Raw genomic sequence first — 25,757 nt, 5'->3', positions numbered from 1 at the left:
TCCAGTCCATCTTTTTATTTTTTTGAAAAATTTCTGACATTACAGAACTAAACTGAAATGTATTAATTCCACTCTTACATCTCATGACATAACAGAAAAACTTCATGAGCCAAGAAAGGGGGAGAAGCTTATAAACTAAAATATGAATCAGCATTTTAACAGCTGAACAGAGAAAAGGAATTAAAATGCTGCAATTAAAAAAAAAATCATGAGTGGATGGGTAAAGCATGTAGAACTGAAAATTTACAAACTAGTTAAAACCTGGAATCGCTGACTGCTCAGAAACTACACAGATGGATCATGGGGATGAACAGCAGAAACGGGTAATGAGTGAGGCGGTTGCATTGTCCTAGCTGCTTCCCATTCCACCAGTCTCCGAAGAAAGCCTACAACGAGAACAAAGGTTAAAGGCCTTTTTTAAAAAATTCTGTTAAGACAAAATCCTACCCAGTCGTACTACAAATATTTTAAACCCCAAACGTATGATATAATCAAAAGCCAGAACAAAACCCTTTGGTTCCCACATCACTCACAGACCAATGCCCCGCAGCCCACACCATGCCAGGCAATATAGAAGCAGCTGTAGATCAGCAGTGGGCCGGAAGGCCCCTTTGTCATTTAAGATGCCCAGAAGGAATATATTATCCGCAAAGTATGTGCGGCTGCAGTAAATTTTAGATGGTCCTAAAGGTTCAGTGGCTCCTAAATGTTGCTTTCCTGCTGGGCCAGGCAGTCACCAGAACTCCTCCGTCACTGAGCTTTGTTAGCAGTAGGCACAACATAGTGGCCTCTGTTGCTACTAGCATGCAAGCTGTGGCTCAGTTTGCCTTGTGTGTCTGAGTGTCTTGTTCTTGAAGGAAGCCACCAAAAGGTATGCAATGGCTAGGCAATTTAGTTCCATGGTTAGCAGCCAAGAATTAACCAGTCAGATAATAAAAAAGGCAAGCCAGAAATGGTTCAATTTATAAATCAGACAACTTTTACAGTTGCCTGATGATTAACGCCCAAAGCCAGACTGTTATTTTATTCAGCCTATGAAGTTTTACCATATTCTAAGCCACGTCACTCTGATCAGATGAGTTCACTGCTCATGAGGCTTTAAATAAGCAGCGCTTAAGAAGACCTACATTTGCTTCAGCAATCAATTTGCTACTCCAGCATTAACACAAAGGCACATTTTTGTCCATTGCTGATGGGAGGATGGGCAGGGGACTGCATAAATCCCTAATACACAAGGTTCTTTAAAGGAGGACTTCCACTAGCACCCCTTCCCACATTTGCGACTGTTGCAAGCTGACCCCACAAGGGCCTACAGAAACCAACATTCAAGGCCCAACCAATCTAAGAACTTGAGATCTTATCCAAGAGGTGGAGCCAAGCTATACAAAACTTACCTTCTATGTTCCAAGGCAAACTAGCTGCCCTTTCTATAGGTTCTCCTAGCTCTGCAAGGTGTGTGCATCCACAAGCAGTTCCTCCACTGCTGGGAGAATATTCAAGATGATCCAACCCCAGGGGTGCAGCCAAATTGTGCAGGTCTTTCCCAAAGGATTGTGCCACTATCGGTGTGAAAGACCCCCATGATCAGACCCTGCCCATGTGGCCGGATCATTTAAATATTCTTCTGCTTCTTTTAGAATGTGAAGCCCCAAAGAGCTGAAACTGACAGTCCAATGGGCAGGGTAGAACCATTCAAGGGTGCAATAAGAATAGCTTATGATGGGAAAAGTTTGTGCAGTTTGTTGTGCTGCAGTTTGGCTTGTACTGCAGTTTGGCTTGTTCTTCTAGAACTGGGAAGGGAGTCTGCAGGATGCCCCATCTCACCACCCCACACATATCCTCAAAGTGTAGTTTTGCAAAAACTGCAGATATGCATGAGCAAAGACGATTTCCTCAAATTAAGAGGAAAGGTGTGGTACTCTATTCCCCCATGAACCAGCATTTGTACTGTCTGGCTTTTAGCAGCATGACCAGAGTTATACAGATTCTCTGACCCCTTGCCTGTAAAGAACAGGGGGAAGGGGTTTGTTAAGCGGAGTTGGAAGAAAACCACCTTTCCTCAATGCCAATTCTGTCCATTTTAGGGCAGAGAAGCATGTGCGCTGTGTGCTGTGATGGCCTACGGTCAACATCTCTCAACTAGATAAGGTAACCAAACCTTTGCTGTTGGTCCTCACTGTGAAGGGGTATCTTGGGGTAAGGGCATAAATTCTGCCAATCCGGGAGAAATTTACGTAAGGTTCTTTTAGAATGGCAATTTTACTGGGAGCACTAGGAAGCGAACAGATAAAGCCCAACATTGTGTCTGCAAATAGTGTTTACTTGACATGTCTTGAAGCAAGATACTAGCAAATCAAGTTATAACAAAAGATTTCTGCTGCAAGAAATGGACAAGTCATGAACCCATGGATGAGGCTACAAAAGTAATCAGGTTGACACAGAGAGCAGCTTGTTTCAGAGCCTCACTGAATGAGTCTCTGCTGGAGATCAACTTATTTGCATTTCTCTGAAAGGGCCCCAAACCTTGGAAGCATTATCCCCCAGCAACCACTTGCACATGGGAGTGGAAATTTACGGGAGGCAAGGGCAAGATTCTAAAAGATGTCAAGAGTGGACACACCATTCATAGGATTCTTGGGAAACCAGTTCAGTAATATATGCTTAGTGTACCTCTGCTATGATAAAATTTGACAGTGGAACACCTTTTGCCTACCTCAACATAGAGCTAATAGAAATTAAAGGTCATTACAGGCCCACATGGATGCCAGCTGGATAGAAAAAGGGAACATGAACGAAGCTCTGATCTCAATTTCCCACTGCTTGGAGCTCCATATCGTCAACACCATTGATAGTGCTGCATGAACAAATAGCTTTTGGACAACACATAACCAGACTTGCTAGTCGAGAACAAATTAAAGCCCATTAAGTCAGCCTCTACAGAACACTATAAAACAAGACGGCCAGCCCAAAAACTTGGTTAAGAGTGGACAATTTTTACTTTATGTGGTTACACTACAGAGCAGAACAGTTTTTTTAAAAAAAAGTTACAATTGTGAAAGTCAAACTGCAGAAACAAAGTACTAAAAAAGACGTCTGCTACTCAAGGAAAAAGGGTTTGACAGAACTGCATTAAGTCAGCCAGTTGATGGCCTCCCCGCCCCCTATGATAGGATAAGGCCAGGCCCTCCCAGCTCCCTGGATGCAAAGAGTTAACTAGTGCAGCCCCAGAATCAAGCCATCAGTCATCATTTCAAACTTGTTCTAGTGACTTTCTTTTAATACAAAGGATAACACAAGATTCTTAGCAGTTCCAGCTGTCACCGTTTCTTATTCAATGTTGCATGAATTATGTTGTTTTTGGAAAGTCTAATAGAGCTCAAAAAAAGGAAGCGTCTGTAGTGTTCATGTGACAACCCCAGGCTAAAGATCAAGTGAATTTAGGTGCAGACAGAAAGAATGAGCACGTACCATGCTCAACACAAGAGCATGTCATTCTGCTGCATTATCTGTTTTGTCTGCCCGGTTTTCCCACACGGCTTTTAAATAGCTTTTAGTGGAGGAAACAGGCAGCTGCTGGCCTCAAAAGCCCAAGTTGAGAGACCAGAACAAGTGAAGCCAACTGCCCAGCCTCTACAGATTATCACCTCTCAATGCAGAATGCATGCGCCAGGAAGGGAACATCCATTCAGATGGGCTGTATTGCCATCAGGAGACAGGTGCTTCTAAAACCCCATCTCTAGGTGTCTGAAATATCCACCTCTAAGGACTAAGTATCAGAAAGCTGAACAGGTTTCAAGTGCTATTTTAGAAGATGCCATAAAGGAAAGCAACACCTGCAGCATTGTCACAGCTGTTCATTACAGCGTGTATGTCGCGCTCCAGGTTCTCTCACTCTCTTAAGTGACTAATAAAAGTCTTGGGTGTGGAGAAAGATGGGCACCAGAATCTCCCAAGCTTTTTAAAGGTCTGCTGCAGTTTTTTTTTCATGGGAAGGGTGTGCACACAAAGAATATTACTTTTTCTACTGAGCAGGTGAGTTGTGTACACTGGCAAGTGGCAGTTTGTACAAGAGCAGGAATAGTATTCAGGGTCTGAACCCGCCCCCAGCACCATTACAGCTCACACCCTCACAATTGTGTATTAGGTATCAGAGCCTCCATAGGAAAGTTTATATACTTAATAATGGTGTTAGTGCAGTGCAGTAGTGTAGATAATTTTCAAAAAAAAAAAAAAGGTTTAGCCTGGGGGTGCAATGTCAGATTCAACCGGCTTGTGGTCAGAGTTCGGTCCCAATTCAGGCACATCTGTGCATGTTCTCACCGTGACAGCTTTATTACAAAGGACAGACATTGAGACAAGTTTGGCCAAAGTAGCCTCTTTGCACAGCTTAAACCAAGGAATTGCAAGTGAGTTATCTTGTTAACGGACCCTAGCATTCCCTGCCCACCCAGCTCCCTCCCCACCCACCTTATTCCATGTAACAATGCAAACAAAACTACTAAAGCAAAAGCTACAAGCTACATAATCAAGATCACTACTGGACTCAAACTGATTAATACACTTGCTCAATTGTCTTTGACCTAGTGGAGGTTGCCAGCAAAAAGAAACTCCATCCTAAAGGAATCACAAAGCTCACTTTTCTTTTTGAAGTTTTAAAAAAAGCTCTTCCAAGTCTCCTCTATGGGATCCCCATTGCTGAAAAGCAATCTGCTGTTCCTCTAAGGCCACAAGCAGACACTCAGTAAGGAGAGAATCTCTGTTTTTCCGTTTTCAGTTTGTTAGTAACACATGGCACAGCTGAGGTGGTGGAGGCACCCTTAGCAGCAGACACAACATTTAGAGCCAGGAGAGGGACGGGTTTCATGCCAAGCAGACTGGAGACACAGGGGGCGGTCGGAAGAGGGTTGGGGAGGCTGGAGGGTGCGTCGGAGACCCCCGCTGTCGCAAGCGAGGGGGTGGTGGTGGAGGAGGAAGAAGAAGAAGGGGTGGAGGGTTGAGAGAGGTTGATGCTGAGGTGGTCGGGGATCGTGACGGAGGCTGCCTGGGAGGAGGGTTTAGCGCTTTCTAAACTGTAACAGAGGAAAAAAGGAACAAAAATACGGGTGGGTGGATGGGAACACCACACAAAAAGCACAGGACACAAACAGCTTAAATAGCATGAAACTAATCTGGGAAGCTTTGGAAACAGCCTAGCCAGAAGAAAGGTGGGATGGGAGAGAATGCTGACTGCAAGGGAATCTCAACATTTTCTTAGGTGTACCATGGTGCACTAATAACTCTCCCCCCCCCACCCTCAAAACAAAACAAAAATCCCAGCCTACACAACAGTTACAATCCCAAACCCATTATGAATAATAGCTCCAGGTTTTGATTTCCTCAATTCCAGAAGCAGAAACTTGGTTGCTTCAATACTGAATACTACAACACACATTTTGTTGAAGCTGCAGAGAACTGCCACTAAACCTAATGTAGTCAAGGCAGCTGAAATCCTATCTGTTCCTGACAATATCTTGCAACACACCACTCTCCCTCCCTCCCCTGCCCATGCAGCTGTCCCTTCAGATTTAATGCAGGCAGGCTGTGTAGCTCCTGCCAGTATTCAAAACATGCATTTAGGTAGCAAACCAATTCTAACAGTGCATTGTGTTCCACTCCAAGGTTGCCGTAATTATCAGGGAAGTCTTAATGAACAAACCCTTTGTGCAACTGTCAGAGGTTTTAACACAATCCAGTTTTCTACATCCTTACAGTCAATAAACAGCAGGGGAGGCTATTCCTCATCTAGCCAGAGGATAATTTTTGTTTTAAAAAATGGTTCAAAAAATGAATAAAACAAGCCAAACTCCCAAGGGAAGGCTTTATTTGTGTTAGAATAAGGAAGAGCTTGCAGATGGTAGCCACATCTCTTTTTTTCAGATACAACATTGTGGTTCTCAGTTAGGTTTTCCTGCATACTGAACTACAGCAAGTGGAAATGTAGGCTGCTTCTAAAGAAAAGAGCCATGTATTTTATTTGAATAGCAATTTCATCTCATGTTGCAGGAGCAATCTTCCACAATTTCATTTGTTCATGGGATTAAGCTTCAACAGAGCACTTGAGGAGCTCCACTGAAAATTGGCAAAAGAATTCTTGGAATGCCCGGAACACTGAGATAGTTGGAAACAGTTATGAGTTTCTGAACTGAATGAATTTTAACCAATGTTACACCAGTAACATGCAGCCCAGTAAGAGCTGAACACAAGCAGCAGTATCATCAGTATCATCAAAATGACCCACACTCTATCCCCATCTTGAGACCTATATGCTCCAGAATCTGGTGTTTGAAATTACTGGTCCTCCTAGCTTAAACCAACCTTGACAACCTGGGATTCTTGCAAAATACATTTAGCAGTTCACATCAAGTAAGACAGGATTTGAAGGACAGTTGGTAAGAATGACAGAATGTGAAACTCTTAAGGATGGCTGTTTATATAGCAGTTCCCCTTCCCCTCAATATTTTATACTGTAACTTTGCAAGCAAACTCTTTTTACCTGTTTTATATACAGAATTTAGGCTTTTTAGACACTATAAAAATACCCTAAGCCCTTAAGGAGTTCAGAATGGAGGAGTACCTATTAGCAATCTCTCTTACAATTTTTTCTCTTACAATGTAAGTGTCATCTAGCCGCTTACATAGCAGCCTTCTTTCTTGCAGGCCGTAATATATCAGCTAATGTATAACTAAGTGGTTGCTGCTTGCCACCACAATGCAAAAATACTGTGTCTGTGCACCTTCAAGAAGGAATTCTCAACTGCAGAAACTGGTTATTTGTAAGAAGCAAGTCAATGAATGCTGCACAGAACTTCAAATTTGGTGGCAGAAACTTCCTAGTTTCTAACTGGTACAGCTGGGGAACTAACCTGAAATCAACTATTTCCTGAGCATCCCAAATGGCCACTTCTTTGAAAATTGAGGTGCTCTCAACTTCCTCTGGGCAAAGGATCAATGAAAATGAAGCAGTGTTGCTTTAAAAATCATAGCAGATACGTACTTGGGAGAGCACCTACTTGTACAGATGTTGTGTTTTGCTATTAGCCAATCACTGAATTGCAGAGTTAGAAGGTACCCAAGGGGTCATCTAATCCAGCCCCCTGCAATGCATTAACTCTTTAGTGGGCAGTTTAGAGAGCTGAAAGCTCACAGGCAAGCCTAACTTTGCTACATTACAGAAGGAAGGCACTTACATTGGAGCCAGAAGCTAACCCATAGATTCCAATCATTGACCTGTCATTCTGCAATGAACACTTTAGCTACGTTGGAAAGAGAGGGAAGAAATCTAGGACATGAAATGCCAGCTGCTCATGCCTGGGTTTTTAATTATTGAAGTCAATGCTCTCCATTAAGCTGATGCTTTCACTTTTGCCTTATGAGATCATCTGATCTGCTCAAAAGCTGCAGAGGGCCTCTTGCCAAGTAGGCTTTTTAAGGACAGGGCCCAAGGAGCAGCCACTGTTTGCTGCAGAGAACTGCTGCAGCCCATAGCTGAGGGTTTTGCTGCTAGCAAGAGTACTCAGGGAGAAAGGGAGCTGCTGCAGCCTTTGCAGTGCAGAAAGCTCCACCCCTGGGGCAGTCCCAATTCTTCCCTTTCCTCTATTAACTACAGTAAACTGGGCTGCATAGCTTCCAGATCTCAAAAAAGGCACCAGCTGTTTCTGTTTTTTTAAAGGAATAGTTAAGCATCTTATTTTTGTACAGGGTCAGCTTAGCAGCAAGACTCCAGTTTAGTCTACCTTGAGGTAGACACAGGACTTTCAAGAAGCAATATTGGTTGGCTCTGTCACAAACCAGAAATATTCTAGTGAAAAGCCTAAGCACTGCCAAGGAATGAGTGTTGCATATCCCATTTATTTCTATTCTCCTTCCTCCATACCACGTACTAGAAGGTCAATGGAGAGGTCTAGTGCACAGGCTGCTTTTGCACCAGGGAAGTGGGAAGAAGAAAGGTGGTTTTGTTCTATTTCAGCTCATAGAAACAGCCTTTTTCAAAATGTTGCCCTGATTTTAGTCAGCTTTCACGTTCCCTAGTTCTGCCAACTCATACATGCATTATCAAGCAGCATGCCATTTGAATAGACTTACCTGACATTAATTAGATATTGAGCCAGGCTAATGCTGGCTGCAGATCCAGTTATGGTAACCTGCCTGTCAGTAGATCCTTCCACTGGATTGGCAATTTTGATCTGCGCCCCAGACATCTGGCGAATCTCATTGATCTTGGCGCCTTGACGGCCAATGATGCATCCAATCAGCTGAGAAACAAAAGATGTTAATGGTCAAAACGGAGCTTAGGATTCCAAAACAATCATTCTGTCCTGCTATTCTCTTTTTAGGTCAAGTGCAGGCCTAACCTCTGGGAAGCTAGTTAAATTCCAACTCATTATCTGATTAGCACAGGGGTCTGCAACCTTTAAGACAAAAAAAGCTACTTGGACCAGTTTCCGAAGGGGGAAAAAACTGGGAGCCGCAAAACCATTGCGACATTTAAAGCATGCGTGCCACTGCCCTCCGATCTGACAGCGGGCGGGAAGGTGACGTCGGGACGGTGCGTGACTAATGCACGCACCGCCCCCATGCGACGTCACAGCCAGTACAGCGCCCGCCACAGTGGGGAGTGTCGGGGCGCACAATGCACCTCCTCCCCTCGCTAGTATCCGCCCCGGAGCCGCGGCAAAGGTGTAAAAGAGCCACATGCGCGGGTTGCAGACCCCTGGATTAGCATATGCCTACCTCTGTGTTTTCACTATCAGGTAAACATTTGTTAACTCAAGAATGATACTTGGGTTATTTCCCAACAAATATAGTATCTGTGTGCCTATCTATTCAAGAGTCATTTGTACTGATGAACTATTCAGACAACTCTTTATATATTATCTCATATTGGAGACACTATGCTCACATGCTTGTTCTCTGTGAATCTCAAGATTTCCACACATTAGATTCTGAATGAAAGGCAGATTGAAAGGCTTCTACTGTAATTGGTTCTTTCTCTATCCTTGATGCAGCTGTACTGAAAACATGTGAGCATACTGAAAACAAGCTTTGCACCACCAAGTCACTCTGGATACTATTATTTGTGGCCAATCTGAATTTGTCAGTCCGCTTGCTCTGGAAAAGGCGAAAACACTCATTTTAGATGAAATCTGAGAGACCATCCAAAATCATGACTGCAGACCAAGAAAAGAATCCTCAGTCTGGTCAAGTTCCCTTTATGCTTAGGAAACATTTTATCTCCACAGTACCTAAAAATGTGGAGGGGAATCGAACTTAAAACTCCAATAAAAATTCAGTTGCCTGTCTAAGATCAAGTGTGTCTTGACTTCTCCAACTTTAGTTTGTTATAGGAACAAAGTCCCTTTTCTGAAGTTCACGTTACCTATTAAGACGGTTCCTTATAGCTTTCTTTTTTCTTTACTAGAATCCCCAGTCATCCACAAATACCTAAATTTTAGAAGTCAAATCTATACTCTGGATCTCTTTAAAGTCTTAATTCCAAGTACAGTGGTGCCCTGCAAGACGAATGCCTCGCAAGACTTCTTTGAATTGTTGCCTTCGGACAGAAGATATAGGACAATGAAAACACGAACCACACGCCTTCTGAATAGTTTCTATCCAAGAGCTCTGATTGCACTAAATAATGATCTCAGGGCCAGTTGCAAGAAATAGCAAGCAGGGAGTAGGAAGGAATGAGATAGGTTTTAGGTTATGTTATGCCTTTAATAGGTTATGTTATATTCTGGATTATGTTATGTTTTTATAGATTATGTCTGAATAGGATGAGAGTGTTGGAGATACGTGCAAATGTGTATGTGAACCCGGTCTTTGGGTGGGTGTTTGATTTTCGTTGTTGTGTATACTGTGTATATACGGACAATGACAATAAATTTATCTGAATCTATTATCTGAATCTGAAAACCCGCTAGACGAAAGGGTTTTCCGTTTTTTAGTTGCTTCGCAAGACGAATTTCCCTATGGGCTTGCTTCGCAAGACGAAAATGTCTTGCGAGTCTTGCCATTTTTTTCCCGCTTCGCTTTCCCCCCCTTTTTTCTAAGCCGCTAATAGCCTTTTAGCAGCTCAGCCGCTAAGCCTTTAATAGCCGCTAAGCCGCTAATAGCGCTAATCCGCTAATGGGCTTGCTTCGCAAGACAAAAAAACCGCTAGACGAAGAGAATCGCGGAACAGATTCTTTTCGTCTTGCGAGGCACCACTGTACATATCTCCTTCCATATGAACCTACTCGGACCAAGACATCCTCCTCTTGAGGCCCTTCTTCATGTGTCTCCTCCAAGAGAGATCCAGAGGGTGGCAACAAAGCAGGCCTTTTCTGCACTGGCTCCGTTTGGGGAATGCTTCCCCAGAGAGATTTGGCCGGTGCCTTCATTATACACATCAAACACATTATACACATTTGGGCACCAGGTGACAACACTCCTCCTTCCCTTGTGGGAGGAAGGATTATTGATTTGCTTTGTTCTTATTTTTTATTATGTATTTTGTTTTTTATATTGTAATTTTATGTTGTGAACCACCCTGAAATCTACGGGTATAGGGTGGCTTACAAATTTAACAAATATATAAAATGCACTTTTGTTAAAATGGAAGTCTCTTTTTAGAGAAACCGAAATCTTACATGCTTCACAACACTCCCAGCAGTCGCTAGACTACCAGACTACAGTACCTTCTGCTCTACAGACTGCCGTAACAATATTACCCAGAGAACAGAACCTGAAACCTTGTTTGTAAACAAAGCTTGGTGGTATAACCACCCATGAAGTAAATCTGTGCAAGCAGAGCACAAATTCACTAAGGTCCAACTAGGCACGTGAGGCTTTTGTTGGGCCAGCTTCAGCAGTTGATAGCTCTGTGGTGGCCTGAAGTCACCCCATGAAACTGCCTGCAAAAATCTAACAGACCATTGTATTGTCTCAATTGTTCTCATCTGCAATCCTCTCCCAAGAGCACGGAGAGGCCCATGCACTGCTGCCAGCTGCATCAGATTTGATTGCACCCAATTGTCTATGTAATTGTATGCTCAAGATTTCCCCCCACAAAAATCCACGTGGCGCCCTGTGAAGGGCTGCACATCCTGCATCCCTCCACCTGTTTCGATTAACCTGTGGTTATGAAGGACTGCAATGAGAAAGTAAAAAAAGTACTACAGTCCAATTGCCTTTTCCTTGCCATCTGTAGCAGTGCTGTGGACTCTGCTATGTCCCTCCACATGGAGGGCAGCTGTCCAGAGCGTAGGACAGGAGCAGTGCTGTAACTCCCTGCCGCGTGACTCTTGGAAGCAGGCCCATCTGAAAGTTGCAGCTCTGTCTCATCTGCAAGCCACCATTTCCTAGAATTCTGCATCTCTGAAAAATACTTACATCATTTGGAATGGTGAGTTCATGAGAAGTAGTTTGAGCTGATGCATCCAAACCTGCTGAGACACAAAAGAGATCGAGGCCAGTTTAACGCAAGGCACGGCGAGGGGGGCGGGCACTGAACAGAGGCCAGACCGGTCAGGCTAGCATTTGCGGCAGGAAAAACTGCTAACCTGAAGAGTTTCTCAAACAGGAGAAGAGCGAGATGCAAGATGTTAAATCCAAGCCCCTCTTCCTAAGCACCAGGGTTAAAATCAATTGGCAGGTTTCACCTAACGAGCCCCGTCAGCACAAGCCATGCACGAGGGATTCCCCTTGAGCAATGGGGCTTCTCCCCCCTCATCTGCATATACCCCTGAAATTGGCCGGAGGGGTGGGAATAACCCCCAGAGCACGGCATGGGGAGAGGGGAGATCATTCGGTCTTAAAAGTTGCAATGATTGCTCTGCTGCGATATACGCCACAGCACAATGGTAAACTCCACCCTCTGGCTAAAAGGCAAGCACCAACAGAATGGTTTTTATTTGGCCAGGGTGGGGGTGAAGTAGCGACTCTGTTCAAATAAAGAAGGAACAAATATGCCGGGATGACCTTTTTACAGAGTCCTACAAAGCTGTAGCAAAGACAGACCCCCAAACAAACACGCATTCTCATCTTTCCATTTGTGCCTTATAGTTGTATGTCAATGTTCTTCTTGCTTCAAAAACATCACAAGAAGTGGAGGAACACATTTGCATTGACCAAAATGGAGAAAGAGTAATGCCACAAAAAGCATGGTCCAACCTTTAGTTTTATTGGTCCAGTGTAGCTGTTTATAGAAACACTTGTGGTTGACCTACCACCTCCACAAACAAACTGGTTACCAAATGAGAAATAAGACACTTAACTCATTCTATTATGCCCTGCTCTCCAACAGTTTCCAGCTAGATTTCTTCGCAAGAGAAGGGAGGTTTAATAAGCCTGGCCTTCGCACCTAACACTACTTTGCAGTTCCTTTGTACTATATGGGTTAGCAGAATTTGCTGCCTGGGAAAGAATCTCCCACCAGTATTAACACACAATAGAGTTAACTACAGGTTTGTTTGTTTGTTTCAGTCATTACCCCAATAGCCTTTCACATCTGGAGAGCTGGATTCAACGCCTGTCAAGATACAAGGGACAGTAAGTGTGATGGTCCTAACTGAAGCCCTATTAGGCTTTCAGCCACAAGACAAACTATTACACAATTTGGCACTGGTGTCAAGATCGCAGCAGCTGGAAGGCAAGAGGTAACTGGCAAAGCTGTTGAAAGGGTGAGGGAAGGAAAGCAACATGAAGACTACCTAATAGCAATCTGATCTCATTTCAGGGCAGTGAAATCCACCCTCACCCCAAGATGGTTACCTGTGGGTTTTTAAATATATATGTAAGTAAAATAATGGCGCTTTAAGCCAAGCATCTGCACTAAAGGCCAAGTGAAGAAAGACTCTTGGACTGGTAGCTTGTACAAGAAAGGAGGAGTTTTCATACCACTGAATCCAGTGTTGCCATGAGACATTGGAAAGTGTGACTGTTGCATTGCCAACTGGTGCAGCTTGGTCAGCTAGAAAGGAAGAGAGAAAGACTGATGTTAGGAAATTCGGAGGCTTACTTGCTTAGCATACAATTTAAAGGAAAACAGACACTGCAAGCTGAGCATGAGGTGCTGCCCCTTGGGGCAGGAGTTTGGGAGAGGGAAAACTGGGTTAAGGTGCAAGCGCTTCCCTGAGCAGAGATGGGTGCAGACAGAAGGAAAGCACCATGGGGCGTGAGGCCAACACCCATCTCAAGAGTCCCCTGGCTCAACAGAAGGCATCTGCAGTGAATTGTGACGAACACTAGGAGACAAGCACGAACAGGCAAAGTAACACAGAGGCTGGTTTGCAGTGGTGCTTGGGACTACACCATGCAGGACTCTGTCAAGCATTTGGAGGGGAGAGGTATATCATGAGGAGTGACCAGAATGGAGTCAGATGCTCTCCCCAGTATTAAACAGTGCAGTCTTCTAGCTCTCTCCCCTACACCTACTTACCCCAGCCCCACCCTTGCCTGTTCTAAACATGCTATGAGCAGAGATCAAATCCCTATGTATCTTTCACTGAGAAGCTGCAAGTGCTGCATCTAGCTCAAATACCAGAAGGTTTGGGTAAAGAAGGAAAAACATCCTTTTACGTCAAGCAAAGATAGCTGATGGCTTTATTAGAAGAAAGCGTGCCAAGGAAAGGCACCCCAAGCAAAAGCCCCACCACCTCCTAGCCACACCTGCCCAGTGACTATACATGATGCAGAGTATCATGTTTGGAGACAAAAGCAAAGCGGAAGTCTGAGGCCAGCCTCTCCTCCACCACCACGGTGAAGTGCACTACACCAAGATGCCCTATGCCCTGTACCAAGAACCACAATGACAGTATACCATGGAGTTTTGTTTTGTTTGTTTGGGGGGCTTTACATCAAATTGGGAGGGGAGAGGGGAACTGAAACTTGGGAAAGTGTACCAAGCTTTGCTGTGCAAGTGTGTCACAGGCCGGCAGAAGGAGGACAGATTAAGATGGGCTACACAAAGAAGTGCTGAACAAAATTTGAGGATCGTTTTTGGTCAGATTTCAGCTTCAAATCAAAACAGACTTCTAAAGCTGCTTGTTGAGAAAGCATGGAGAAATTTTGAAGGGAGAAGTGGGGTGATTTCAAGACAAGAAGTGTAAACAAAACTTACATCTGGCTGTGGAATGGCATACTGTCCTTGAATGGTATAGGCCTACAAAAAGGAGGAAAACAGTCCTATTAAAAACCATTGGACAGCCACCCAGTGACAGACAGATTTCAACTAGCCAGGAAGCCAGAGAGCTGAGGGGGGAGAATTGTTGGTGGGGAGCCTGAAGGCAGGCAGTTCTCTTAAGGGGGCTGCTTGAATTTGCTAGTGTGCGTAGTGTGAGAAGGGAAACTGGTCCCCACCACAAAAAGGATTATAGTATTAGCAGCTGGTTGTTGGTGAAGATTTGTTGTGTAGTGGAGGATTGGACAGTGCTACAAGCCCTCCTGCCCTAGGCATACTCCAAACCAGACCTCCTATGCCTCCAACTGCTTTTAAAGCTAAGAGGAACCAGCTGGGTGTTCACCCCCACCCCACTAAGTCACCCCATCAATCCACACGCCTAGGAACCTGCAGTGGACAATCTACAGTCAGGTGCTGGATGGCAGAAATGCATCTGGAAGAATAGGGAGAGAGAAGCAGCCAAACATGATGGTTCTGGGGATTACCCTACTGAGGTGACCCAGCAAGGCACTCACTGCGTGGGGACTTGCTTAACACTAAGTGAGGCTTTGAGGGCACAAGTCTCTCACCTGCAGGCCAGGGGCGGGGGGGGGGGGGGAGTGCAGCCCAGGTTGGAATTGACGAAGCAGTTACCACCTGCAGGGCTGACTACTGGCCTGCCAGGTAGTGTTTGGTGGCCTTAATCCAGTTCCCAATGAACAGGAGTTCACAGCACAAGCCGCCACCACCAGTCTTGCCACCCTTGTTGGCAGTCTCAAAGAGGCCAAGGATTGAATGGGCCATGGAGACTGAACTCCCCTCTCACCTCTTGAGGTGGTCCCTCCAGGTCAGAGTTGAGGCACATTGATGGGGCGGTGTGGGGGTAGCTTGCACTGCCGCTGCTGTACCTGTCCTGTGGATAAATAGAGGACTTCAGTCTCCAGGGCTGTCAATCCAAAACCTTTCGCCAACACCAAAGTCATATAAAACTTACTCTGATCAAGGGCTAACCTGTACTAAAGACAGACGCTGGCTTACTCCAACTCATGTCACATCAGTAGCACCAGACAATGCGAGATTTCCCAACTGCCGGCACCTTCAGGGGCAGGGGGGCCTGCACAGGCAAAAGGAGTCTTGCTCTCTAAAGGCATAACAGGACTAACCTGCCACAAGACCAACCTCAGGATGCAAGTGAGGTTCTGCCACTATATCTTCAGTAACCTCCCATGTGCCTTTCCACTGCCAATTAACTGCCTAGCAAGCTGTCAAGAGCCTCTGGGGGGGTAGGTAATATGAATGGGGCAGGAAAGAAAAGGGAAGGGATTGAGGCAAGAACAAGAGCACGACAGCACCTTTCCCCCAGCAAGAGGTATCAGCCAGATAGCCCAATATAAGTGGCATGTGAATGTATAAGCACTGGGTGAACTACAGCCAGACCTGTCCAGGTGCTGCCTCTAAATTTCTATTACTGACTAAAGCTATCCATTAACACCCTGCTCTGCCATTTTTCACTTTCACAGCCAGCCTTTACAGCATTTATACCCCACCCATTAGCCAAAAGGGCTCTTAGACAGGCTTGCAAATATTTGCTTAGTTCACCCCACCAAACTCACTTTGAAGCTTCTGCACTGTTGGTATAGCCTTCTTTAAATAAAAATAAAAAATACAGGTGGGCATTGAGGCACTGTGCTCAAAAGCAGTCCAATGACAAAGTCCCCAGAGTGTTCCAACTCCACTCCACATACTTATGCAGAAGTCTTTTCTGGGCATGAAGTTCTGAGAGGCTTTAGCTTCTCAAACCCTCACGCCTCAACCTCACGTGAGATCTATCTGCCTAAAACAGTTGCAAGTATCTGCAAGTCCAGCTACAACTTTAAAATGCCTTGTAGGATCTATCTGAACTCGCACAGCCCACTCAAGCACACATGTTTCAATGAAATCCATGGTAACGGTAACAGGATTCCAGCAAGCTGAGAGACTGAAGTCCCATCCTGCAATGGTCGCAACAATGCGCTGTTTTACCAAAAATTTAACACATCTGTATCCAACCTTTCTGTGTACTGGAAGCAATTACATAATAGCATTGGGAAGCGAGTCAGATCCAGTATTATTTGGCATCTCTTTAATGTGTCCTCCCCAAATTGTAGTTAACAATCAGCACTTAAATCATCCTTAAGTCATTACCATCTAGTAAAAGGAAGTAATTCCAGAATGTTCTGAATTTTGGATTCAGTATCATAGGATTATCAGCCATATCTCCACCTCACATTCCCAATCCTCTGGGTTCCAGTTCTCCCAACACCTGTCCTTCTCGTTATTCAGCCCCTGCTGCTTTAGAACAACTGTACAGAATAATTCAAAGCCTACTGCAATCAGCCACTAATTTGAACACTGTCTTAAATTGTGGGCTGACTTGTGGTCTTACATCTGGAGCAAATTTCAAATTCCAGCTAACTCCCCCAACCCACACTGCTGACTACGATTCCCAAAGGACCTCAGAGCCTGTTGAACATTTGAAAGCAGCCTCCAAAGAACAAAACCAAAGCAGCAGAGGTAGCACTATGCTGGCCAGATGGGCAGCACAGGTGATAAAGCATGCAGAGTGGTTTGATGTGTGCTGGCAGTGTTGAAGCTTGGTAGGCTACTATATTATTGCCCCCAACCCATGCCCAACAAGAGGAATGTCCTTACCTGACCGCCTGCAAAGATGACAGGAGAACTGGATGGCTTGGGTCGGTAGGGGATGGTGACACCCTTTGGGGGAGACTAGATTATAAAAGAGTAAGAGGGAAAACATGGTTAATTATAGAGACTCTGGTTAAGCATCTGTCACAAAGTTATATGGGTCAGTTTATTAGCTGTCTGAACTAATGAGCTACCCACTTCACAGTCTTCCTCATTTGATTGGCACTGCTGTGGAGGCAGTAGTGTCATCAAAATCCGAGACACAAAGCATTGATTTAGATTTCTTCACAATTTTCTCACATCTGTGCTTCTAGACATGCAAGTCAGACTTCGCCCAGTTGTCATGGGCAAGTGGGCAGAAGGTCAAACCACTACAACAAAAGGAGGGGCATGCACAAGACCACTTTGCAGGGTCTCGGGTTGAATCAGACTGCAGTTATTTGTTACATCAAGTAATCACCAATCTGAGCTTTTTGTGAGCTGCTCACATTAGATCAAGGATTGATACCTCCAAGTGGACCTTCAGTTGTACTGCAGGTGTTGCTTTCAGGCAGCCTAAACTGCTTTTATACTGACTTGGCTCTTGATGGTTCTCTTCCAGGAAATACTGTGGACATGAACCCACTAAGAACCAATGGTTTATTTGAAAATATCCAGTGACCTTCGCATCACTTAAAACCAAAACTACACCACCACTAGGGAGAAGCAGCTGTCAGTATAAGAATTCTGTAGCAACTGTTCCAGAACTAGAAAGCAGCTGGCCACAATCCAGTGACAATGCTCCTTTTGCCCTTCTGCTTGTCTCAAAAGCTTTTAGCAATAATCCCTCTCTCATTTTTTTGTGCATTGTGTGTGCATTTACTCATTTTAATCTAGTATCTTAAATAAATCAGGTCACTCCACCATTACTCACCTCCAGCATGACCACACAGATCTGTTTGACGCACTCAATGATGGACTGTGGAATCCCGGCAATGGTGATCGCTCTCTCAGTTGAGTTGGGCAACATGTCTCCAGCCACTTGGACCTGTGCCCCCGTGCTCTTAAGATCAAAAATACCAAGTCAGGTTTCCAGCCTCATGTTTAGTGGCCTCACAGAAGGACAGCTGATTTATTACACAATCAAATAGCAATAACTTAGCTTCTTCTCCAAAGTGATTCAGAACTAGTCATGAGAAGTTAGTGCATGGCTACATTACAGAAATCACAAGATCTGTCCCAGCATACTATCCAGTGTTCTTAACAAGCCCCTAAAGTCCAGCTTTCATGAGGACAAATTTATTGCTCTCAAAGCTGCATAAAACTAGGAGGTGAAGACAAGGTTTTGCTGCCACCATTGTTACTGAAGACTGGACTTATCAGACAGGATCATTCAATCCTGTATGACAGCCACAGGGACAGAATCCCACAAGTCCTATCACTACTTACTTTCTATTCCACAAAGGTGGGGAAAAGATAGTAGTAGTTAAAGGCAAATTTTGCATTTAGGAACAAGGAGCTTTAGATAAAGGGAAGATATAGGAATGGAATAAATCTGAAAATAAAGCCTATGGGGGGAAATTATCCAGGAGAGAGGCATGCCCCCTTGGTTGAGGCAGGAAATGAACTAATGGAAGGGCTTCAAGATGGAAAGCCAACCAAAAACAACTTTCTTCTTTCCTCTTAAGCGGAGGAGGATGGGAACAGAGGAAGCAAACTCCATAATGGATACAGTCCTAATCAAATGGAAAGGTTAGTGTAGGTTTGTGAGACCAGGGCCAAACATTAGGAGACAATAGTTCACCTATGTTTAACACTTTGCCACAGCAGCAATGCTGAACTGGCAATTGGTATCTGTAGGCCTGCAGCTGACGTTAAGTAGGAGTGCTTGCCAACATGGCATTCTGCCCAGAGTACGTAGTCAAGACAATTGAAACCAACTGCAAATGGATAGCTAAAAGGAAATCTCTATTTCTAGGCTAGCTCAATTTTAAAGTGGTGCAAGAGGCAGAAATGGGCAATAAAAATCAGAATGCATTATAATCCACCCTAAACACTCATGGATGGACTGAAGCACATAATGAAAATGCAGCTAACATATTTTTGAGGATGCAGTTATGTAAAGTTTTAACCTGGCCTGTACCACTTAATATGCCATGTAGACATATTTATTGCTCTGAAATGTTTCAACCCATGCACCCATTTGTTTTTAAAATGAGGGCTTTCAATCAAATAGAACTGGGGCCTCTCCCAAGACTCGAATTGAGAGAAATATTACACAATCAAGATACATGGAGGAAAGGCTCTAACTGGGCCCCCAAATAGTTATTCTATGCTGATAACAGTAGCTAAGGTATTAACACTCCAATGTCTTCACATTCATAGCACCAAAAGATTTAATTTGGAAAGGGGGATGGAAAGAGATTGATTAGTTAGGTAATGTGGTCAATACAAATCCCAGATGCCAGCCTTGCATACAACTCAACTTCTTTAAAGGTCTTAGTCTGCCGCTTATCTGGCAATAAATTGACCCTGGAGATAAAGGACGGGAGACCAAAAGGGGAACACAAACTTACAAAAAGCACCTGACTCCACTGCGCTTGGCTCCAGCCGCTCTTCGTCTCAGTTTCATGAGCACTAAATATAAGCGGCTGTATTAAGCAGGATGACGCAGAGTCTATGTGTGGCATTCAACCTCAATACATTTGGCACAGGGCAGGGTCGTGGTGAAGGGGGAACGAGTAGCATTTTGCAACACACGCAAACTTCGCAAGTCTAAGTACACACCTCTCTTATCTCCTTGATCTTGCAGCCTCCTTTTCCAATGAGAGAGCCACATTGGCTGGCAGGTACCACAAGTCTCAGAGTGACGGGGGGCCTGCTAGAAGCCGTGCTGTTGGTCATTGAGCTGCTGATGTCCTGAAAGCACAAGTTAACAAACTTCAACTATCAAAATTTCAAATGGAGGTTCAAATTTCAACAAAATGATGATGCTCAAGAGACAAAAAAATGTGAGGTTCCGGCAATGCATACACTGTATAGAGCAGTGTTTCCCAACCTTGGGCCTCCAGCTGTTTTTGAACTACAATTCCCATCATCCCTGACCACTGGTCTTGCTAGCTAGGGATGATGGGAGTTGTAGTCCAAAAACAGCTGGAGGCCCAAGGTTGGGAAACACTGGTATAGAGGACCAAAGAGTCCAAGTATTTGTTCCATCATTATAGTCCATCAATTTGTTATCTATGCAGCGCTTATGTTTATAGAAGGGTTCACAATATACTGCCTGCAAATGCACATGTGCCGACAGTAGCCTTCTCTGCTGCTCACTAGGTCCCCTCCCGCCATTGAAATTAGGCTTGAAAGAAGTATTCTGTTGCAGCCTATAGAATAGGTCACAATGTGTGCTTGGTTGTGATGGTTATACAGTGCCCACAACAGTTTATCCGGTTTGCAAGTGTGCCCACAGGCCCCAAAACACTGGCAACCTCTGGTTCACAACCACTTTTGCTTAGGAAACTGTTCTCATATAGTCACAGCCAGAAGCTGCATTGATAAAAATTTTAAAATATGGCTAAACTGCTTAATTCACCTTGTTCTTCCACAATATCCTGATGACTCAATTTTCCTGCACCATAAACTGCTTGATGGAGTATGAGTAGAATGCAAAAAGCACGCTCATTAATTGTTAATAAGCCACCTTGGGAGCATGAACTGGAACATGTACAATTTTCTTAAGCTTAGTTATATTCTTAATAAGGAGATATACTTTATGGTGCCCTTGGGCTAGCTAATTAACTCCCCCATGTACTTTTCCAGAGATTTCTCTTGTAGCATGAACCAAGAATATAGTGGGTGTCTAGAAGTAAGCTTCTATCCAGCAAAAATCCAGAGTAGATAATCTCTGCATCCCATAGGCTGTCCATCATTCTACACTGTAAGATAGTGAAAAAATCGCTGCAGCCAGATGTCAACTCAAAACTGGTTCAGTAGAGCCAAGCCTGCACAACATTCATGAAGGCCTGGCACTCAAGAAACAAAAACCCTCTGTTAGTGCCAGAGCTTATATTCAGTATCTTTCATACATTGGCTATGATGTAAGCCTTACAAACAACACAGCCTAAGCATCTAAACTCAATAGCTGCAGCAGCTATTCTGTTAAGCAAGCTGCAAATCTCCATGCCAGGAGCAATAAGACACCATTTTTCACAAGTCAAGGACAGAAGCTCAAACCTTGTGGGGGAGGTAGGGAAGCAAAAAGTGTTCTCGGGTTACTGACATTCTGCTAATGCTCAAGCACTGAATTTCAAAAGTTTAAAGAGGCACAGCTTACCACAAATCATACAGCTGCGGTTAAGTGAACAGGCATTTTGCTTTAAGAGATATCACTAGAGAAGTGCCTTCCCATCTTGCTAGACTTATTTTAGCTTGCCAGAAAGTCAATCTTATGCTTCAAACTTTGTTTATTCCTATAGTGTTCTAATGAAACAGCAGGGCGAATGAACATTGCAAAGATCCTAAGTAAATTGACAACTTGGAGAAATGCTTTAAGATATGAAGTTCTCTATATTCTTGAGCAACGATCAAATTGTTTTAATCAGACAGCCATTCCATTACTACACTACCAAATATCATGATTCATCCCTGCCCTCCAAAATTTTCTACTCAAGGGAGTCCTAGCGTCTACTGTGTAGAATTGAAATTCCATGTTCCCACAAAATGTGGTGTATGAGTAAATAAAGCCCATTTGTATTTCTCATTGTGTTTGCAGTAAAGATGGTAACCACATTCAATACTGCCAAAAACGATGGGTCCACATCACCTCCAACACATCAGCAGATGGAACACACATCATTCAACCCATCAAAAAAAAAAGGGGGGGGTGTCACATACCTCTTCCAGTTTGTCAATGATCATAGCAAATGCTTTGAAAATTGCATTAGTGGGTCCAGCAAGAGTGATAATCCGTTCTGGGCAGTTCCCTTCTGAGATGTTAATGCGAGCACCACTCTAAAAAGGGGGGAGGGGAATGGAGTTATAGAATCAGAGTTGGAGGGGACCCCAAGGGCCATCCAGCCCACCCTCTGCAAGGCAGGTCAAAGGAGACTCCCCTTTCTAATTCTGTCTCTTTCCACCACCAACGTTTGACTTTCTAGTAAGACAGCCATTCTATGCACACTTATTTTGGAATTAAGGCTCAATGAATTTACTGTGACTTACTCCAAATAAATATGCAAAGGATAAGGCTGCAGGTTTTAGTGCATTAGGCAGATCAGAAGTACCTAGTAGAGATACTGCCAAACTGACAAACACAGCTTTCAGAAGTTGAGATACAAATAGCTACCACTCCTTCCCATCAAGACTGGTTGGGGTTTTTTTTGGAAAGTCATAAATTGCTATGTTCAAGTAGATACTGGGCATGAATAACATCTTTTCTTTCAAACTGACTGCTATCGCCTCAGTAAACTGTTTATACCAGGCGAGAAGCCCCTTATTGCCATATTTAACTTGCCCTTGATTTGTTTTCACTGCTCTTATCCCCAAGAACCTACCTCTTCACGCATCTTCTTTACAGATTCTCCTTTCTACACACAAACACACAGAAAAAAGAGAAACTGGTTATTGGTGTCACTAGTCTGAATTAAGGAAAGAATATAATAATTACACTGGACCACTCACCTTCCCAATGATGCTTCCAACCTCCTGAAACAGCAAACATAAGAAATATGTAGTTCTCAATCATTCTGACAGTCCAATATAAGCCCACCCTTCAGTATATAGACAATATTCTGCTTATACCCACCCTCTACGTACAAACAAGCCTTCATCTGCATAACAGTGCAAATTTGGACATTTAAAAGTTGAATGAAGCATCCCTACTAGATGGTGCTCAGGGAAGCTTTATATTTGATTGAACAAAATATTGTAAATCTCTAAATATATTTTAAGGAGGCAGCTTGGTTGTTTTTCCAAGACACACCCAACCAACTTATTACAATATTATATTCTCCACTGGGGTTAACTGAGCGCTCTACTACAAAGAACATGGTACGCCAAGAGCAAACTGATGTTTTAATTTGATCAGACAACTGGGTTTTCCAAGGCATTTACTGTGACCTAGTTTCAGTCTGACGCAACCAAGATGAGGAAAAGCAAGTACCTTCCCATGCATAAGTAGGCGAATAGTAAGTGTGACATTTAAACCTCCTTCGATAACACCAGTGTCCATCTTGAGCTGTATTCAGTTAAGTCAGGCTTGAAAGTGGTCAAATCTTTGGTCGCTGGAAGGAAAATCAACCTATAAAATAAAAAGATTATCTTGTACTGTCGCCACACAAGAATTAACTAATACTGTTTTCTGGCAGTATCTGAACACTTTGATGTCCTGTATTTGTTCTTTTTTCCATACTGTACAGGCCTCAGCATTACATGTATCTTGCATTAGATTTAATCTGAGGAATAGGCCCAGTTGACTGTCACCGACAAGTTGTCAAAGCCACAGATTTGCATGTGCTTACTGTCACTAATCAGTTGATGCGCAGAGGTTTACACCTCCTATGTGTTTATTCACAAACTGGTCAGGTAGTACTTAGTAGCCAAATGTGTTAATGCCCATTGGAGACTACTGGTTAAAGACGATCCCCTGAACACTCATGGCACAGAATAGACATATCCCCTTGAACAACTTGACCTCCTCCTTCCTTTGCTAGAAGGAGAGATAGAGATCAATTGTCACTTTCAGTTTCCAGTTCCATTGCTCAGCAAACTACAAATAGCTTCAGCAGAAGCACTTCCCAGTCACTTTCACAGCTTCATCTGCACTACTTATTTTTTTAAATATTCCGTCTATATTTGACAAGATGTATGCCTGCTGCTGAACTTCATGGTTCTTTTTGTCAACTATAAGTAACAAGAACCCCATTACCCATGCCATGAAACTTAACTTTAACCATGTAAAGTAACAGTTTTTAAGCATGAGCAATGTTTTTTCAATACTACTGAACAGTGACAGGAAGTCACCCTTTAAGTAGGCTTAGGGATAACTGACTTATTAGAGAACATGAAGTCATTTTCAAAGCAAGTGAAAGTCATATATATAAAAGTCATTTTCTTTCATACATATGAAGGAAAAAAATAACAGCAAGCAACTTCCAAGCTGAAAACTTTTTTATTCTAAAAGAACTATGAATCAGGTTAAGAAAATAATTTTTAACACTAGTCTAAGATCAAAAAGCAAAAATCCAAATAAAAGACTTAACTCTTAAAATTCACCAATAGTTTGCTGTTTCTGCAACATTGCACAAGTTGGTACCTATCTTTTAACAATGTAAACACTGAATTCTTATTTATCTCAACTAATCCATTTAACTTCCAATATTCAAGAAATTTATTTAATGGGATTACTACCTACAATAACACCTTGAACCATGTTAGCGATTTTAAGTTAAAATGTATGGAAAGGAAGGTTGTCAACCCTAAACCGATTTTAGTATTATAAAGAAGCCACACAGGCCAATCCTCCAACCACCGGAAGCCTAAAGTTGCATTTTTTCTTTTAAGTTACCACCAGCCAGTGAAGTTCCTATTTACAGTTTTTTTACCTTCCCCAAGGTCTCAAACCATCTCCCACCCTAAAGCTGCACACTCTAACGAGCAATTATAAACTTGCAGATCTGCACCTTGCACCGCCTAAGTTTAGAGTCAAACCTATTTCAAACTCGTGGAGGGGTCGAGGGTGAGGGGAACGGGCAAATTAAACAGATCTCACATCCTCATACTAAAACTACTTTTTTTCTATAAAAAAAAATCTCCTTCCACCGAGCAGTTTAATAGAAACAGGGCTATATTTTAATTTCTATACTTCTATTATTAAAGCTGCGCTATAAAGTTCTCACAATGACTTTCCGCCAGTGGAGAAGAGCTGCCTAAAAAAAGAATCGAAGGGATAAAAAAAATAAGAAGGGGGCGCTGTATAGCTGGCGGGACGCGTTTTGAAATAACAAGACGCAACTGTCCTGTTTTCTCTTCCCCTCCCCGCCCGCTCCAGCCACGAGATCCGCCCGCCCGCCGCTGCTGCCGCCGCCGGCCTTGCGCCTGGGCCCGCGAGCCCGGCCTCCCTCCATTCTCTTACTCACAGCCGGCCGCCTTAGCGTCAACCTCCTCCTCTTCCTCCCCCCCCCCCGCTCAAAGAGAAATCCCCGCCCCTCTCTCTCCTCCTCCTCCCCCCGCCATCACTCTCCCTCGCGCGCAAGAGGCCTGGGCCCACATCCCGCTCGATGTGACGCAGCAAGAGCGCCCCCCCCCAACTACATACATACACACGCACGCAGCCATCCAGTCCACTGCGCCCCCCCCCAGCCGCGTTCCACGCGGGGCCCGCTCCTCCCCGAGACGCAAATGGCAGCAACAGCGCCACTCCTCCCCCCACCCACCGACTCCAGGCGCTTCACACGCACTCGGGTGGGACCCGGCCGCAGTAGGCCGCAAGCGCATCCTCGGGCTCGCGTAGCGACCCGGCCCGGCTCGAGGCGCAGGGTTGGCGGAAGAGCGCAGCTACTCGAGGCCGGGGATTCGGAACGGGGGGGGGGAGGAGGGGAAAAAAAGACGAGTACTTTCCGAGGGGCGGTGGGAAGCCCTTACCTGGCGGGGTGGCTAGGCCCGGCCGCTCACGCGTTCGTTCGCTCCCTCGCTGGGGCGGGGAAGGGGACGGGACGGGGGGGAGCGGGAGGAGGGAGGGCGGGTGGTGCGCGGGTCTCCGGGGCGGGCGGAGGGAGCGGGACGGGGGGAGGGGAGGAGGAGAGAGCCGGGGCGGGCGGGCGGGATGGCGGCGGCGGGAGGAGGGCAAGGGCAGCGGGAAGGGGCTGCGGCAGCTGCTCTTGCGGCGGCGGCCTCGGCGGGTCTGGGAGGGGGAGCTGGA

At 44.4% G+C, this 25,757-nt stretch overlaps 1 protein-coding gene across 21 annotated transcripts; it reads right to left on the bottom strand.

The window, feature by feature from the left end:
- Positions 1-25,757, bottom strand: PCBP2 (poly(rC) binding protein 2). Of its 21 annotated transcripts, none has more exons than XM_028721551.2 (15): positions 25,481-25,754; positions 23,001-23,138; positions 22,520-22,543; positions 22,393-22,425; positions 21,734-21,850; positions 19,631-19,762; positions 17,778-17,906; positions 16,871-16,945; positions 15,006-15,092; positions 14,141-14,182; positions 12,919-12,991; positions 12,512-12,550; positions 11,413-11,468; positions 8,122-8,291; positions 1-386 (listed from the first exon to the last, which is right to left on the bottom strand). In XM_028721551.2, exons 2-15 carry the CDS (start codon positions 23,067-23,069, stop codon positions 350-352), a joined length of 1,083 nt encoding a protein of 360 aa, XP_028577384.1. In that variant the 5' UTR covers positions 23,070-23,138; positions 25,481-25,754; the 3' UTR covers positions 1-349. The 21 variants fall into 21 exon arrangements, with proteins under 21 accessions (XP_028577384.1, XP_028577385.1, XP_028577386.1 ...); XM_028721552.2 differs by having other exon boundaries at positions 11,413-11,465; XM_028721538.2 differs by lacking the exon at positions 1-386 and adding an exon at positions 2,974-5,069 and having other exon boundaries at positions 25,481-25,757.

Source organism: Podarcis muralis, chromosome 2 (genome assembly GCF_964188315.1).
Source record: "Podarcis muralis chromosome 2, rPodMur119.hap1.1, whole genome shotgun sequence".
Classification (NCBI taxonomy): Eukaryota; Metazoa; Chordata; class Lepidosauria; order Squamata; family Lacertidae; genus Podarcis; species Podarcis muralis.
This window is presented reverse-complemented; position numbering and strand designations above follow the sequence as displayed.